The sequence below is a fragment of the Natator depressus genome, chromosome 9 (assembly GCF_965152275.1).
Source record: "Natator depressus isolate rNatDep1 chromosome 9, rNatDep2.hap1, whole genome shotgun sequence".
Lineage (NCBI taxonomy): Eukaryota > Metazoa > Chordata > Testudines > Cheloniidae > Natator > Natator depressus.
In genome coordinates this window covers 53,081,282-53,096,240 of record NC_134242.1, presented here as the reverse complement: position 1 = coordinate 53,096,240, position 14,959 = coordinate 53,081,282, and the positions used below count along the sequence as shown (strand labels likewise).

At 48.6% G+C, this 14,959-nt stretch overlaps 1 protein-coding gene across 2 annotated transcripts in view; it reads right to left on the bottom strand.

Annotated features, from left to right (window-relative positions):
- Positions 1-14,959, bottom strand: part of RAB6B (RAB6B, member RAS oncogene family) — a 129,354-nt gene that overhangs the window by 56,890 nt on the left and 57,505 nt on the right. For both annotated transcript variants that reach the window (XM_074964179.1, XM_074964180.1), the window contains exon 2: positions 7,917-7,975. In XM_074964179.1, the coding sequence (XP_074820280.1) occupies positions 7,917-7,975 (59 nt within the window). The remainder of the gene's footprint in view (positions 1-7,916; positions 7,976-14,959) is intronic.

Here is a 14,959-nt window from a genome sequence, read left to right as displayed (position 1 = left end):
GGGCCCATGCTTTCAGAGAAATCTGTGTCCATGTCCTGATCACTCACGCGACCGCGCTGACGTCGCCTACTCGCCCGGTATCGCTCTGCCAGGTTCTGGTGCTGCATATACTGCTGGATAATGCGTGTGGTGTTTAATGTGCTCCTAACTGCCAAAGTGAGCTGAGCAGCCTCCATGTTTGCCTTGGTATGGCGTCCGCTCAGAAAAAAGGCGCGGAATGATTGTCTGCCGTTGCTCTGACGGAGGGAGGGGCGACTGATGACACGGCTTACAGGGTTGGCTTCAGGGAGCTAAAATCAACAAAGGGGGTGGCTTTACATCAAGGAGTATTTCAGGCGGGACTTCACGGAGGGTTCCAATAATAAATGGTGCACCTAAGTTATTGTTCTTATTGGAACAAGGAGGTTAGTCTGGCCTCTGATTGATACGTGGCTAGATTTACCTCACTGCACCTTCCCTGTGAGTGACTGCAGTGTGACCTAGAGGAATGAGTCCCCTAGATGGGGGAGGGGGGGAAGCAAATGAGTACAAAACAAATCTGGTCTATTTCTTGTTTTGATCCACTCCATCTATCTTTTATATCTTTGGCTGGCAGCAGACGGTGCAGAAGGACTGCATGCCATCCACATCTCATGGCTGCCCGGCAGAAGATGATGCAATAGGACTGCTAGCAATCCGTATCGCCTGCCTGCTCACCATAAGATGGTTCAATAGGACTGACTGCAGGACTAAAGAGAATGACCTGGTCAAGTCACTCCAAATTTAGTCCCTGCGCCCATGTCTGCCCAGGTGCTCCTGGCCGACGTGGCCAGGAGCACCTCGGACATGACGATGATGGCTACCAGTCGTATTGTACCGTCTGCTGCCACAAGGCAAGGGGTTGCTGTTACTGTGTAGCAATGCAGTACCGCGTCTGCCAGCACCCAGGAGACATACAGTGACAGTTACCTGAGCGGGCTCCATGCTTGCCGTGGTATGGCGTCTGCACAGGTAACTCAGGAAAAAAGGCACGAAACGATTGTCTGCCCTTGCTTTCACGGAGGGAGGGAGGGAACGGGAGCCTGACGATATGTACCCAGAACCACCCACGGCAATGTTTTAGCCCCATCAGGCATTGGGATCTCAACCCAGAATTCCAATGGGCAGCAGAGACTGCGGGAACTGTGGGATAGCTACCCACAGTGCAACGCTCCAGAAGTCGACTCTAGCCTCGGTACTGTGGAAGCGCTCCGCCGAGTTAATTCACTTAATGCACTTAGAGCATTTTCTGTGGGGACACACACACTCGAATATATAAAACCGATTTCTAAAAAAACCGACTTCTATAAAGTCGACCTAATTTCGTAGTGTAGACATACCCTGAGTGTATTGCCTCAGCTGTCTGACTTGAAGAAAGGAAGAGCAGCGAAGCACCTTCCTACCTTCCCTTATTGTCATTTCCTTTGAAATTCCCTATTTCGAATGAAAGGGCAGCTCCGACAGAGGCCATAGTCCAGTGAGGACTGGGCACTGCCCCATGGGTCCTTCCAAAGTGCACTCCTTGCTCCAGTAGCGGGGAAGGAACGTTGTTTTGGGGGTGCTGATTCAGCAGACAGCCCAGCTGGTGGGGCAGCAGCAACTGCACCAAGATGATTTTTCAAAACGGCCCAGAAACACATTTTCACAGGCAATCAGAGGAGAGGGTGACTTACCTTTATAACTGCTGCTGGTTTGCAGGGTGGGGCTGGTAAGATGGACCCCACCAGTGGAAGGTGCTGCAGGGCCCAGCAGCCAATGGCAGTTATTCCATCTTCACTGGTCAGTCCCAGTGCCTCTAAAATTTGCTGAGATTGGCTGATAGGTCGCGAGGAAACAGGCCACCTTCTACTCTCCCTGTGTTTAGCGGCGGGTCGGGTAGCAGCAGGCTCCATCCTTCTTGCTAGGACAGGATTATGAATGGGGCACCAGGGTCTGTTGCTGATGCCAGTCTGAGGGGGATCCTCTTGGACTTTGCACAGAGCAGGCACAATCTCCTAGGTGTGAGGGTGATATTACCACTGGTATTTCAGCAGTGCCATGAGGCCGCAATCAGGGTCAAGGGCCCCACAAATGCATGGTGAGAGACAGTTCCTGCCCCCAAACGCTTCCAGGCTAAGATGAAGACAGAACATAACAAGTGGGTTCAACACGCAATGAGAACAGAGGAGGAGGAGGGACTTCAAAGGGAATTAGGCACCTAAATGCATGTGAGGATCTGGTGCAGAGTCAGATGCAACTGGATTTCTTTTAGTTCTTCTTTTTCTCTTATTATAAGTTCCGCTGCCTAGTTCCTTTCATAGAATCATAGAATATCAGGGTTGGAAGGGACCTCAGGAGGTCATCTAGTCCAACCCCCTGCTCAAAGCAGGACCAATCCCCAAATTTCCTTGTATTTTGCCTTTGATTTGTTTCTATAGCAGTAAATCTCCACTCTTGCCTGCTTATTGACAATTTTATTCTACTGGATAACAAGGGAAAGTCGCGTATTCAAATGTCCGTATTTCAGCGTTAGCCCATGCTCCGTTCCCCTTGTCTAGGTTGTGGGCCACACACTGCCTCCCAGTCATCACAGCTGGCTCTTTCCTGGGAAGGTGTTTGTGTGTATGTGGGAGGCTTCTCCTCCTGAAGCTCTTGCCTCCCCCTGCCCTAAGATTTCCACCCCTCTCCCAGCAAGCAGCCACACAGGGCTCCATCTCCATGTGCTTGGGGAGGGTGAGGGCACTGGGACCCTGCCTCTCCCACTGGTGTCTCTCAGGATGCGCTAGCTGGGACTTCCTGCCCCTGCTGCTCTCCGAGTCCTTCGAGGTACACAGGCGCACCCTGGAAAGGGGCTGGGGCTCAGCTCCCATGTGCTCAGGCAGGGACGGGGGAGAGGGTGATGATATCATTATTTCACGGGATCACCGCTATGGGCATTAATGAGTGTGGGGGGTGTTTAGAGCTCACTTGTCTGCAGAGGTTGAGAAAGGGGGACAAAGGCCTTTCCCAGAAAATCAGATATCAACTCACCTTGTGCTTGGATTTAGTGCTTGTTGGGAGGTGTGGGGCTCCTGCATGCAATAGTGGCTGCAGGCTTTGGGCCCATAAAGGCCTGGGCTGGCATGAGACAGGCTCCAGATCAGCAGTTTACTCTGGATGTAAACATCAAAAGGGAACCAGCCTGGGGGAAGCTGTTGTCCTCACCCCTCTCACTGCTGCCGGGATGGATCACTTTTAGGAACGATCCTGCCTGTTGTTAAACTTGCAGCCACTTGGATATAAATCAAATGCTTGGGCCCATCACTGGCACTTGCCGCCACTGGCAATGTGGTGAATTGCCGCGGAACTGATGGGAATGGCTGACCAGCAAACATTACCATCAGCAGCCATCTTGGAGTAGGCAAGGGCATTTTGGAAGTGCTGCGTGCCTTGGTAACTGTTATCCTTCCTTTACCCACAGTGCTTTGCAGTGTGAAACTGACTGTACTTCTCTCCCTAATTGGGACAGTCAGAAGAGAAGTAGAAGTCACCAAACTATTTAACTCGGGACAGCAGCAATCAAATATTTACCGAGCAGAGCTATTGCTTGTGTTTGCAGAATCCAGCATGGCCTTAATGGATGTGAGGGAGCCTTTAATACACAAATTAATACAGCCTGTTCAGACTATGCCTCTCTTTTGATGTATTATTTAATTGCTTGTAAAAGGTGAAAGAGCTGTTTGTTCACCTCAATCAATTGCAACACTGATTAGATCAGGTGGCCCTGGGATCCCAACATCACTGAGGAAATGGCTGCCAAATGTCACTAGTCCTTTTTATCTCAATTAGAAGGCATAACCTCTTTCAAACTATATGTTGTGAGCATACTGGGTCTTGGCCCCACTGGGAACCCCTTCTAATCTGAGGAGGTGAAGGGATGCCCTCCAGGTTAGGGATTAAGAACAATCAGCAAAGAAGGGAGTGAAGTGGGGACTCAGCAAATATGAACAATGACGTCCTGTGATGCACTGTACCTCAAGACAGTGCTCTGTAACTCCCACATTCACTCACCACTTGTATATGGTTCTGATATTTTGTACAAAATTGTAAGGTCATGATCTGATGAAACTCATTGTTCTGTCCAAATATGTATATCATTATTGTATATAGAGTTATGAGATTTTGGTATATGGTTGTTATTGAAATAGGTTGTGAGTCTCAAACGAGGTGACCCACACCCAGTGACCAGCCATTGACCAGCAGGGGAATTGTAAACAAGAGAGATACAATTCAATAAAAGCACTTGCTCCAGCTACACACAATGGCACTTGCTTAACTCTGTGACTCGGGAAGGCCTCGGGACATGTGATGCTTGACTCCATGTTTGAGCCAGTATTTTTCCAGGCACATGAACTGAGGGTATGAAATAAAGGACAGTGGCACCATGAGATTCTCTCCTCCCCCACCTATTCTGAAGGCAACATGAAATTTTGGAAGAAAAAGACACTGAACTGGGGAGATTGGTCCCAGGCTAAGCAGAGAATTCTGCCTGTGTATTAAAATCTGTGAACTGCTTACAATGCTTAGTGGGGTGAGAAAAACTGCTTGATTCAACTCTTGCTTGGTATGACAAAGTTTAAAATTTAGAATGCGTGTTTACTTTTTATTTCTTATGTAACATTCTCTGACCTTTATCCCTACCTCTTATAATCACTTAAAATCTATCTTTCTGTAGTTAATAAACGTATTTTAATCTGAACCAGTGAGTTTGTCCTAAGTGCTTGGGGGATCTGCTTAGGTTACAAAGGCTGGTGCATGTCCACTATCCTCTAAGGAAGTAGCAAACTAATTAATGAGCTTGCATTGTTCAAGAGAAGGTCTTGAGCAGTGTAAAATTCGTACATTCTTGGGGTGCAAGGCTGGAGGGATTTGCTGGTGTTTCCCTGTGTATAATTCATGAGTGGCTTAGAGAGCATTCATACAATTTAGCTTGGTGTGTCTCTGCATGTTGTTGGATGAGTGATAACAGCGCCTGGAAGGGTCTGCTGCTTGTCACTGGCATAGCATTGTAAGAGACAGCCCAGGCTAGAGAGTAAAGGCAGCATAGCGGTCCCACAGTTCCAGGTTGTACCCAGGGGTCTGTCACACTTCCCCTCTGGTTTCTTTGCTTCAGCATCCTCCCTGCTCTTCTGCACAGGGAGACTTCTCCAGACACTCAGCAATCCTGCTCCCAAACACAGTCCCATAGATACAGCAGTTCTTGCCCCTCAGAGCCCCAGGTCAATAAATGCCATTTAGGAAATGTCTGTTCTCTTCATTAGCACAGAGAAACTGGGCTCGGTACAGGATCCTGTCACTTGGCATTGGGTGGCTGTTATTTTATGTACAGATCTTAACCCAGCGTGGTTCACAGTGGACCAACCAGCAACTGAGAGAACACAGAGGACAGAATCCTCAGAGGGGCTGGACCCACCTTCAGTGCAGTTCCAAGCCACCTTTCCGCTCCCTTGATCCTGGGGTGGGGTGGGGACCAGACTGGCCCCTGGCATAGCACAGATTAACTACAGGATCAATGATGGCTGGAGCACCACCTGGGGGATTCCATGACCCCAAGGGAACCCCCAGCTGCTCCGGACTCCAGGCAGCTTTCCAGCTGCACTGTGCTACCTGGATTGCTCTGGTTCTCCCAGATAGTTCCTTCAGTCCAGCTGCAGGGCTTCCCCACCTCTTGGGCGGCTCTGCGACATCTAACACCTATGTTCTGCTCCTTAAGGGCTCTCCAGCTGTTCCTGGGTTGATTGCTTCTCTGCCCTGACTGACTCCCTTTGGGTTAGGCCATGCTAGTCGTCTGGGGCCAGCATCTGCTCTCCTTGTGCAATGACCATCACTGCAGCTGACACACTGGGGATCAAACCAGGGACCCTCTGAGCAAAATGGGTGACACTCCCACTCCACATAGCAGGAGCTGTGCTGTGAAGGCAGGCCCTACCTCTGGAAACCTGGCTGGGGATAGACAGGCAGCTGACCTCTGAGCACGAACTGGCTGGAGGGCTAGCAGGAAATCTTGTCCCTGCTGCCAGCTCTTCTGCAAATGGGGCTGAGGGATGCCACTTGAGATAGGACAACACAGATACTTCAGCGGCAAGCCAAGGAGCAGCTGGAGCATGTGGCTCCTGCGAGCCTTCCCCAGACATACCAACCAGCTACAGCCAAAGGGCAGGAGCCGCTGTACCTGGTCTGCCGAGGCCATTTGTAACTGAGTGAGGTACATCTGCTCCCACTGACTGTTCTTTGCAATGACACTGAGGTCCTGTCCAGTCAGGGCGCTGGGAGAGAGCTGGGTATTGGAGCAATTGCTGGGCGACTTCCTGCCTCCTCAGAGGGTGTCAGAGGTCAGACCAACCTAGCAAAGCAGGGAGACCCCACCACAAGGACCTGAGTCTCTCCTGCATATGCAAAGGAGCCGGGCTCTCTCGCTGGGGCGGCAACAGAGAGGCTCGCTCTGTGGATCAGGCACAGAGGGAGACGTGTGATGCACACTGACCCAGTGAGTTATACGCATGCTGAGCAGTCCCATTGACTTCTGCGGAGAACCCATGGAGAACAGTACCGGTCATCACGAGTGGGGCACCAGAGTCTGGCCCCTCGCAAGAGCTGTCCACGGTTTCATCACCATCAATGGCACAGTCACTCCTCCCTAACAAAGGTGAACCCTCCATTTCAGGGCCAAGATACCTTGGCAAAGTGCACAATCAGGGCAGCTCGCACCTGCATACTCAGAGAAGGAGGAGACCCACAGACAGGAAAATGCCTCTGATGGGGTTCACATGCAGATGGGGCTTTCAGGCCATGCATTGCTTGAAAGGTCACATTTTGGCTCCTCTGCAATGGAAGCTGCTAGCAGACACACGTTGTGATTGATACCATTCTCTCGCAGCTAAACTACATTTCATATAGCTTGGGTCGACCGCTTGCCCCAAGGGCAAATCCCTCCTGAGAGAAACAAACCCAGGAAAGGTGGCGATGCCAGTGAAAGGGGAAGTCTAGATTGAGTTACAAGTTGTTCACTGGCCCCAGGGGGATGTTGTTCAATGAACAAGAAAAGGAAATAAAAGCTGAGAAATCCCTTTGCCTGAATGCACAATGAAAGGAAAGAGAAACCCAATCTGTCATGGGGTCCCAAGCTAATTCAGGAAGACTCTAGTGTAAAAGCAGAGTTAGGATATGAAGAACTTAGTCCTGATTCTCCTCAGGCTTTACACTGACTTCAGTGGAGTTACTCCTAATTTACACCAAAGCAAGAAGAGAATCATGCCCCCTGCATTTTGGCAACAGCATCAGTGTAGAACTTGGAAAGTCTGAGGCGATCACACAGTTTACTTCTCATTACACACCTAGAACTCAAAACAATCCCTGTGAAATTACAGACACTATCTGCATAAATTAGAGAACTCCACAAAACGTATAGACTATGTCATGATGGTTGCAAAATGCACCAATGCCAGCTACTGCGGAGAATGGGGAATGTAAAGAGTAGCCCAAGTGCGTGTACGTCATTCACCACTGGAAAGCCTGTTGGTAGCCAGTTTGCAACACAAGTGCATGTGCTCACACCACTACACCCATTTTGGGTTGCTAGGCAGAAGCGTTCCCCAGCAGACCCTGCTGATTTCATTCATGCACAAAGAATTGGATGCAAATATGTAGGCGCCATTGAAAATAAACAGCGCTATAGTCTAGATCTCAGTGCCGGGCTATGCGAGGAGTCATAAGTGGGCCGTGTTCACATGTCCATTTCCCACCTCTGAAGAAAGAGAGCTTATTTCTGCTCCGAAGTGGGTCTGACGCTGTGCACAGAACATGACTGGGGATTGACAGGGAGTAGGCGGTGCACTGGGGTTACTGTCACTCCAGATCCAGAAATGGAAAAAGGGTCTCACCTGATACGTGTTGTCAAAACTGTCGTACATAAACCTTGTGATCAGGGATGTCTTCCCAACTGCAAGAGAAGAAGGAACAAGGGATTAGGTGTAGAAGTTCACAGTCAGGCCCTTCACTTTCTTTTAAAGATCACAGACAAAAAGGAGACAAGAAAAGCTCATGCTAACCCCAGGCATCTCCCTGTACACCCACACAGCAGAGAGCAACCCACTGACTGATAAGAATATTCCTGTGGGTCAAGGGGCGTAGGCCTGGGCCCATTATTCTTCTGCTTTACATTCTTAGGGGGAAGTAAAACAGAGCATCCCTTTAAAGTCATACAGCTCTCAATACCTGTCCATAGGCAGAGGGGGGTCACAGAATTTGTGAATATAAAGGCTGGTTTGGGGACAGTGGTGTTAGAAGAAAGACATGTGTCCTAGATCTGTAGCTGTGGCTATGTAAAATTAGCCACAGCTCTAACTTCTGTGATGTCAGAGCATTATTGTTCTGAAAAGTAACAAGCCTGCTCTGAGGGTATTTCCACCTGTGTGATATTCCCTCACTGCCAGCAGTGCACAAGGTCACTGGAATGGAAAGTAACCAAACTTTTCTCCCCTGGGGGCTGTGCACTTCACCCCACCAACGGCAGAGGTTCAGTGCATGTCTGTTCATATAGAATCATAGAATATCAGGGTTGGAAGAGACTTCAGGAGGTCATCTAGTCCAACCCCCTGCTCAAAGCAGGACCAATCCCCAACTAAATCATCCCAGCCAGGGCTTTGTCAAGCCTGACCTTAAAAATATCTAAGGAAGGAGATTTCACCACCTCCTTAGGTAACGCATTCCAGTGTTTCACCACCCTCCTAGTGAAAAAGTTTTTCCTAATATCCAACCTAAACCTCCCCCAAAAGTTCGAGACCAATGCGCAGTTTGTACATTAGCTTATAAAAGAATCATGCCTGAAATAATAGAATCATAGAATACCAGGGTTGGAAGGGACCTCAGGAGGTCATCTAGTCCAACCCCCTGCTGAAAGCAGGACCAACCCCTAATTTTTGCCCCAGATCCCTAAATGGCCCCCTCAAGGATTGAACTCACAACCCTGGGTTTAGCAGGCCAATGCTCATACCACAGAGCTATCCCTCCCCTCCCAGGTTACTGAGGTTAAGCCTCAGTAAACCACTGCCACCTCTCTCGGTCAGCCAGCTGTACTCAGAGTGTGCCACTGTCTTTACTCCACCTGATCTAGGTGTCATTTTCAGAGGATGCAACCACAGCTCTGGCTCTCCCCTTCCACACTCTCCCATGGCTGTATTAAGACCCTTACAATAGTTGTGGGGTTTTCTTTTGAAAGAACTTGGTCATGCTGGGCCAGGCCCTTGGGGGGTGAAAATCACAGTATGTTGATTTACACCAGCTGATGATCTGGCCTTCTCTATATGATTGACTTCTCTTCCTTCGAAGAGAAGAATAATGCACCCAATCTGGCATCGTTAGTGATTCCGATTAAATGGCACAATGATAATTCCCTCTCCTATGCAGGGCTAGTTATTTTGAATGTCAAAATATTAATTTTCAGAGGGAATTAGGTCCCTAGCGTGCACTTAGATTCAAAAGCAGTTGGAGAATTCAGAATGGTGTCTGCTGAGCAGGGACCCTTTCCAAGACAATCTCTCGATCTTTTAAGGTTCACCCATCATGATGCAAACCTCCCGCTGCAAGTGCTTGGAGTAGACAATGAACTTGGTCAGCTATTGGTGCAGGCATGACATTGTGTGGTGCAAAGCTGTGAGCCCATGCCAGGTGAAATATAGATTTAGCAGACGACACACGCAGGGCATGTGCAGCATCTATGGTGCTGAGTATTATGTGGCTCAGAGACACTGGATGGATTGTTTTGTGACTCAGAAATTTAACACTCTGTTCTTGAGCCAATGGAAAGACTGCCATTGACTTCAGTGGTTTTAAGATTAGGCCCTAGATCTCCCTGATTTTCCGCTGCACCCCTCCCCAAAAGCACAGCGGTCAGTGCTGCTGGCCCAGGGGCTGCCTGATCTGCTCAGGCAGCCCCGGAGCCAGCCACACCGGCCGCTGCAGAAGTCACAGAGGTCCTCCATGACAGACACACAGCCTTACTCATGAGCAATCAATCATTGTTCCCTTCCCTTCCCCCACGGCCAGAATACAGAGTTCTTTCTGCTACCCACACACACAGATCTAGCCTCGCCAAGGCCTGGTGCCTTACTGACCAAAGATGAAAGGGAACAAAGGTTCCAGAGCAATAAGATGTCTATTGATTCACAGTCAGCACTAACATTGGTGAAGTAAACAACAGTTCAGATATAAGCCAAGCAGTTGCTGATATCCCATTAGACTCACATACTTCGATTTGAAAACAACACCTAAAGTCCAAGCAAACATTATAACCCAAAAAACATTCTGCAGACTCCAAGCCCAAATCCCACAGAAGCACACTAACGACCTGTGGAGTTTAAAACACAAGGCACACAGCAAGCTGAAAAGCAACCACACAAATATCAACTGAAGGCTCGAATCTGAGTTGTGGGCTCAGTCTTGGGATTCCGTTTAGAACTTCAGTTGATAAAACTGGAACTTTGGGTGTGATAATCTGGACCTCAGGGGAGCAGCCTGCACCCCCATGTTCATCCTTATAATATGATTGTGTGGTATCCAATGCAAAGTTCGTCAAGTCGGGTGTCTCCAGAAGGCTCATGATGCACTGAGCATTGTTGTTATAGTAATGTTATAGGTTGTAATTTCAGGTATATAGTTATCAGGCTGAAAATGTGTCCTCATAGCTTAGGACAAGCCCAGGCAAAACTCTCCAAGAGCAGAGGGGCAGTTCACACCTCATCAGGACATATATGGGACAAACCCAGCCCAGCCTCACAGGAACAAAGGACACTGGCCTAGGCTGCAACAAAGAATCTGTTGGACTCTCGAGGGAGTCACCCCCTTCCCTTGGTCAGTTTGGGACTGCAATGAGGTAATGCTCACCTGACTCTGAAGCGGGGGGGGGGGGAGGGGGCAAAGCCAAGGGGGAAGAAAGGTCATGATAAAAGGGAGAGATGTTTGCCATGCTCTCTGGGCACATCTACACTGGCAAAGTTACAGAGCCGGCAGTTACAGCGCTGCTCAGAGAGTGCAGAAAGAAAACCGCTGTTGTGTGTTCACACTGCCAGCTGCCTGCGCAACAGCGTGTTCACACTTGCAGCACTTGTGGCGCTATTTGGAGCGGTGCACACTGAGCAGCTATCCCACAGAGCACCTCTTTCTCTTCTGCCACTAAGACTTGTGGGAAGGTGGAGGGGGTCGTGGGGCATTCTGGGTCCAGTCCCAATGCCCCATGATGCCTTGCTTCACATCCCAGCAAACCCTGTGCTTCCATCCGCATTTGGCGCCATCTTTCAACAGTTTGTGTACTGCGCACCCTGCCTCTTTTAGGCTGCAGGAATGGATCCCGAACTGCTGACCAGTGTGCTGCTCGCTCTGACCAACACGTCACGAGTGGCAGTGGAGCTATTCCTTAAACTGACCAAACGTGCTCTCTCACAGAACTGGAAGCAGCTTACATGCCAGAGGCTGTGTGTGAACAGCCCGGGAGTGGGGATTCTCACAGCACAGCAGGGTAAGGCTGGCTCCCACAGTCAAGGATTGGAGTGACCTAGCAGATCACCAGTCCAGATAACACCAAGGGAACATCACAATGGGTAGCTGCAGCTGGGGCTAACCCCTCAATATTCTTAGAATAGGCAAACATTTTCAAAGGAACTGGGCTGCTCCCCAAAGGAAAACTATTCCTTTCATTGTGATCTGAGCCACTCCTATGCATCCAGAAAGGTAGTACTTGGGTACCCCAAACAGGAATCGGATCACATGGCACATTCAGGACTCATTACTGGAGCATGACAGAGGGCGAATCTACATTACGGCTGCTAAAGAATTCTGCCGCTGACATCTGCACCAGGGATTGGGTTGGTTCTAACTATGGTGCTCAGGGTATGTAATTTTTCACAGCCCTGAGCAACCTAGCTAGGTCAGGCTAATCTTTAAGCTTCGACCAGGCCAGAAACCACATTTTTGGTTAGCTCACTAGATGTAAAAAAGCCCCAAGCAGACAAATTCACTCAGTCTGGAACTGCAAAAATCTTAAGCAAATGGTAAAAACATCCACATGAATCTTTCTCAGTCTTAACAGATGTTACACAAAGGGTCACTGGTGCTCCTGGCATCAGAATGGTAGATTCAAAGTCAGAATATTGAGCAATTAAACGGGTGTGAAGAAATGGAAACGTACATGAAAAATTTTAATGTTTTGAAATTCCCTTCGTTTCCAAAGGTTTGAAATAGAACCATTTAGAATACCCAGAGTATTTTTCCTGAATTTTTTTCCAATTTAAATTTTTTTTGGAAAATATTCTCAAAAAACATCAAAATGGTTGTTAACTTCTTTTGTTTAGCAAAAGCTTGATTTTCGGTAAACAAAACATTGCAACAACTATTTTGATATTTGAAGTAATTTTTTTAAATAAAATTTACCCATCCCCTCCAAAAAAAATTTTAAAGGCAAACATTTTGCATTAAATGAAAAACTTTTACGTCTTTTTTTTTTTTTTCGGGTGGCGGGGAGAACACAGCTCATTTCTGGTCAAAAAATGTTGACAGCTCTACTTCAGTCACCAAGACTAACCACTCTGAACAAAGAATTCTGCTAGTACAAGTCCCTTGGTCTGATTTTGACAACAGGACTGTATTAGATGCAAGCCTGATGAGACACAGGAGGGACTCAGTGAAGCTGGAGCAGCTGCCTAGATCTGATGGCTCCAAAGTAGAACACAATGTAACCCTTTCATGCTGTGTTCAGCAGTCACTTGCGAAAGGTGTGTACTATGTCTCAGCTCAGGCAACGGCACAACCTGCTTTCCCAAAGCCAATTCTTTCAGACAGTACCTGGCTCCATATGGGATCCGACCTGGCCTAGGTAAAATCAGCATGATAATGAATACAGAAGTGCCCCAAAGTCATGCAGAGGCAAATGCAACCATGCCCCACTCAGATCCATTCAGAATGTAGCTGCAAAGATAATTTTCCTAGCCCACTGCTTTGACTGTGTCACCCCTCTCCTTGAATTCCTCCACTGGCTCCCTCTTCTCCATCGCATCAAACATATACTGCTTGTCTTCACTTCCAAGGCCCTTCACGGTCATTCCCCACCCTACCTCTCATCTCTCATTTGCTCTCAAGCCTCTGATTAGCCCATGATGCTGGCGTCCATCACCCTCTTGGTACATTTTCAAATAAGTCCTTTCTGCCAGGCTGCCCCTCACACTTGGGAGGAGCGTCAAGCCACCTCCCTATCCTCCTCCAAAACCCTCCTTTGCCATGAGGCCTATGGAACATTTGACAATGCTGAGGCTGTTGGAGTGCAGAGACTGCTGCCTGTCATGCTGACCAATACTGCTTCATTGTTTACTTGTACTCCTCCGTCTGTCTGTCTGAACTATTGTCTCTTGTCTTATACCTAGATTATAAACTCCCTGAGGCAGGGACTGTCTTTCTGTTCTGGCTTTGTACAGCACCTAGCACAATGGGGCTCTGATCCATACCTGGGGCTCTTAGGTGCTATGGTAATACAAATAAATAATAATAATAATAATAATCACCTATTGCAGGAGGTTATATGCCAGTCCCTTCTGATGTCTATACCATGCTGGTGAACCAGGAGCTTGGAGACAAGTATGGCAGAAGCTCCAAGCACCAGGCTCTACCAGAACCCAGGCCTGAACACACATTGTGAAGATAACATTCCTTTATTAGATGAGCCAGAAATACAAGGTGCAAATACTCTAGGGCAGCGTTTCTCAAATGTGGCCACTGTGGCCGCATGCAACCACCAGGGACCTTTCTTAAGGCCACAGCCTCCTGGGCTGGGGAGGGGAGCCAAAGTAGGGGGTCCTCTCCCTCCCTGTTGGCCCCCCATGCCTCCCCTGGCCTCCAATCCAGGGCTTAATTAGTCCCCAGGCTTGGCAGGGCTGAATAAGTCTTCTGTGAATAGTGCTACTTGTACGTTTGTTAATATCACTTTTCACAACGGACTTACTAGCTAGCAATAAATTAATTACAATGATTTGGACGTGTATATGTGCATATTTATTTGTTTTTTCTAAAGCTAATTACATGTTTTAGGAAAAAGTGTGAGAGCAGCCACCAGCAAGAGTTGGTGACTGCACTCTGCAGCCACCAAAATTTTTTTTCCTGAGAACCCCTGCCCTGGGGCACAACTGTATAGCAATTACAACAAAAAAAATCTAAATGGCAGCTCCCAATCCAGCCTCTAGGGGCAGTATGGTACAGGGTTTTAAAGGTGCCCGTCTCCCCCCTGTGCTTCTGCCTGCAGTTCCCAAACTAGCCCCTAGGGGCAGTGTAGTACACAGGTAATGGTCTTGTGTAATCCCACCCCACTGTGCCCCTGTTGTGGCTATTACTGGCCCATACCAGAAGCAGTGTCTCTCCTTCAGCTCTCAGCCTCTCAGTCCAACCGCAAGCCACCTGCTGCCCAGCTTTCCCATCCCAGTCACTTCCCAGGCTGCTCCCCTGCTCTCAGGCAGCCTTCCTGCCCTCAGCTTGCACTTTCCATTGCTGTATCTTGGGGACTAAGGGGCTGTTTGCTGGCTGGGTGCAGAACTGCCCCACAATGAGCTGGTAGGTTCATTACAGTATGTTTACTCACCTGTCCAACTATGCATCAAACTTGCTTGAGATGCATTACCACAAAAGCTGCTAAACCAAGACACTGGATTTCTTCAGGCTAAGCACCAGAGCCTGGCTTTCCAGAACACAGAGGGCTGGGACACAAGGGAATGATCAGTATCACCAAGTGTTTGCCTGCTTCGATCCTAAGAAAGAGCACTCTCTGCACACAGATGCATCTGAGAAAGGACATAGTGGAGGAGAGGGCTGATAATACAGGCTGAGCAGGGGAACCTAGGAGAAGGGAACTGACCACGTCTAGGGAGCCAGGCGTCAGGTGTTCCGGGCG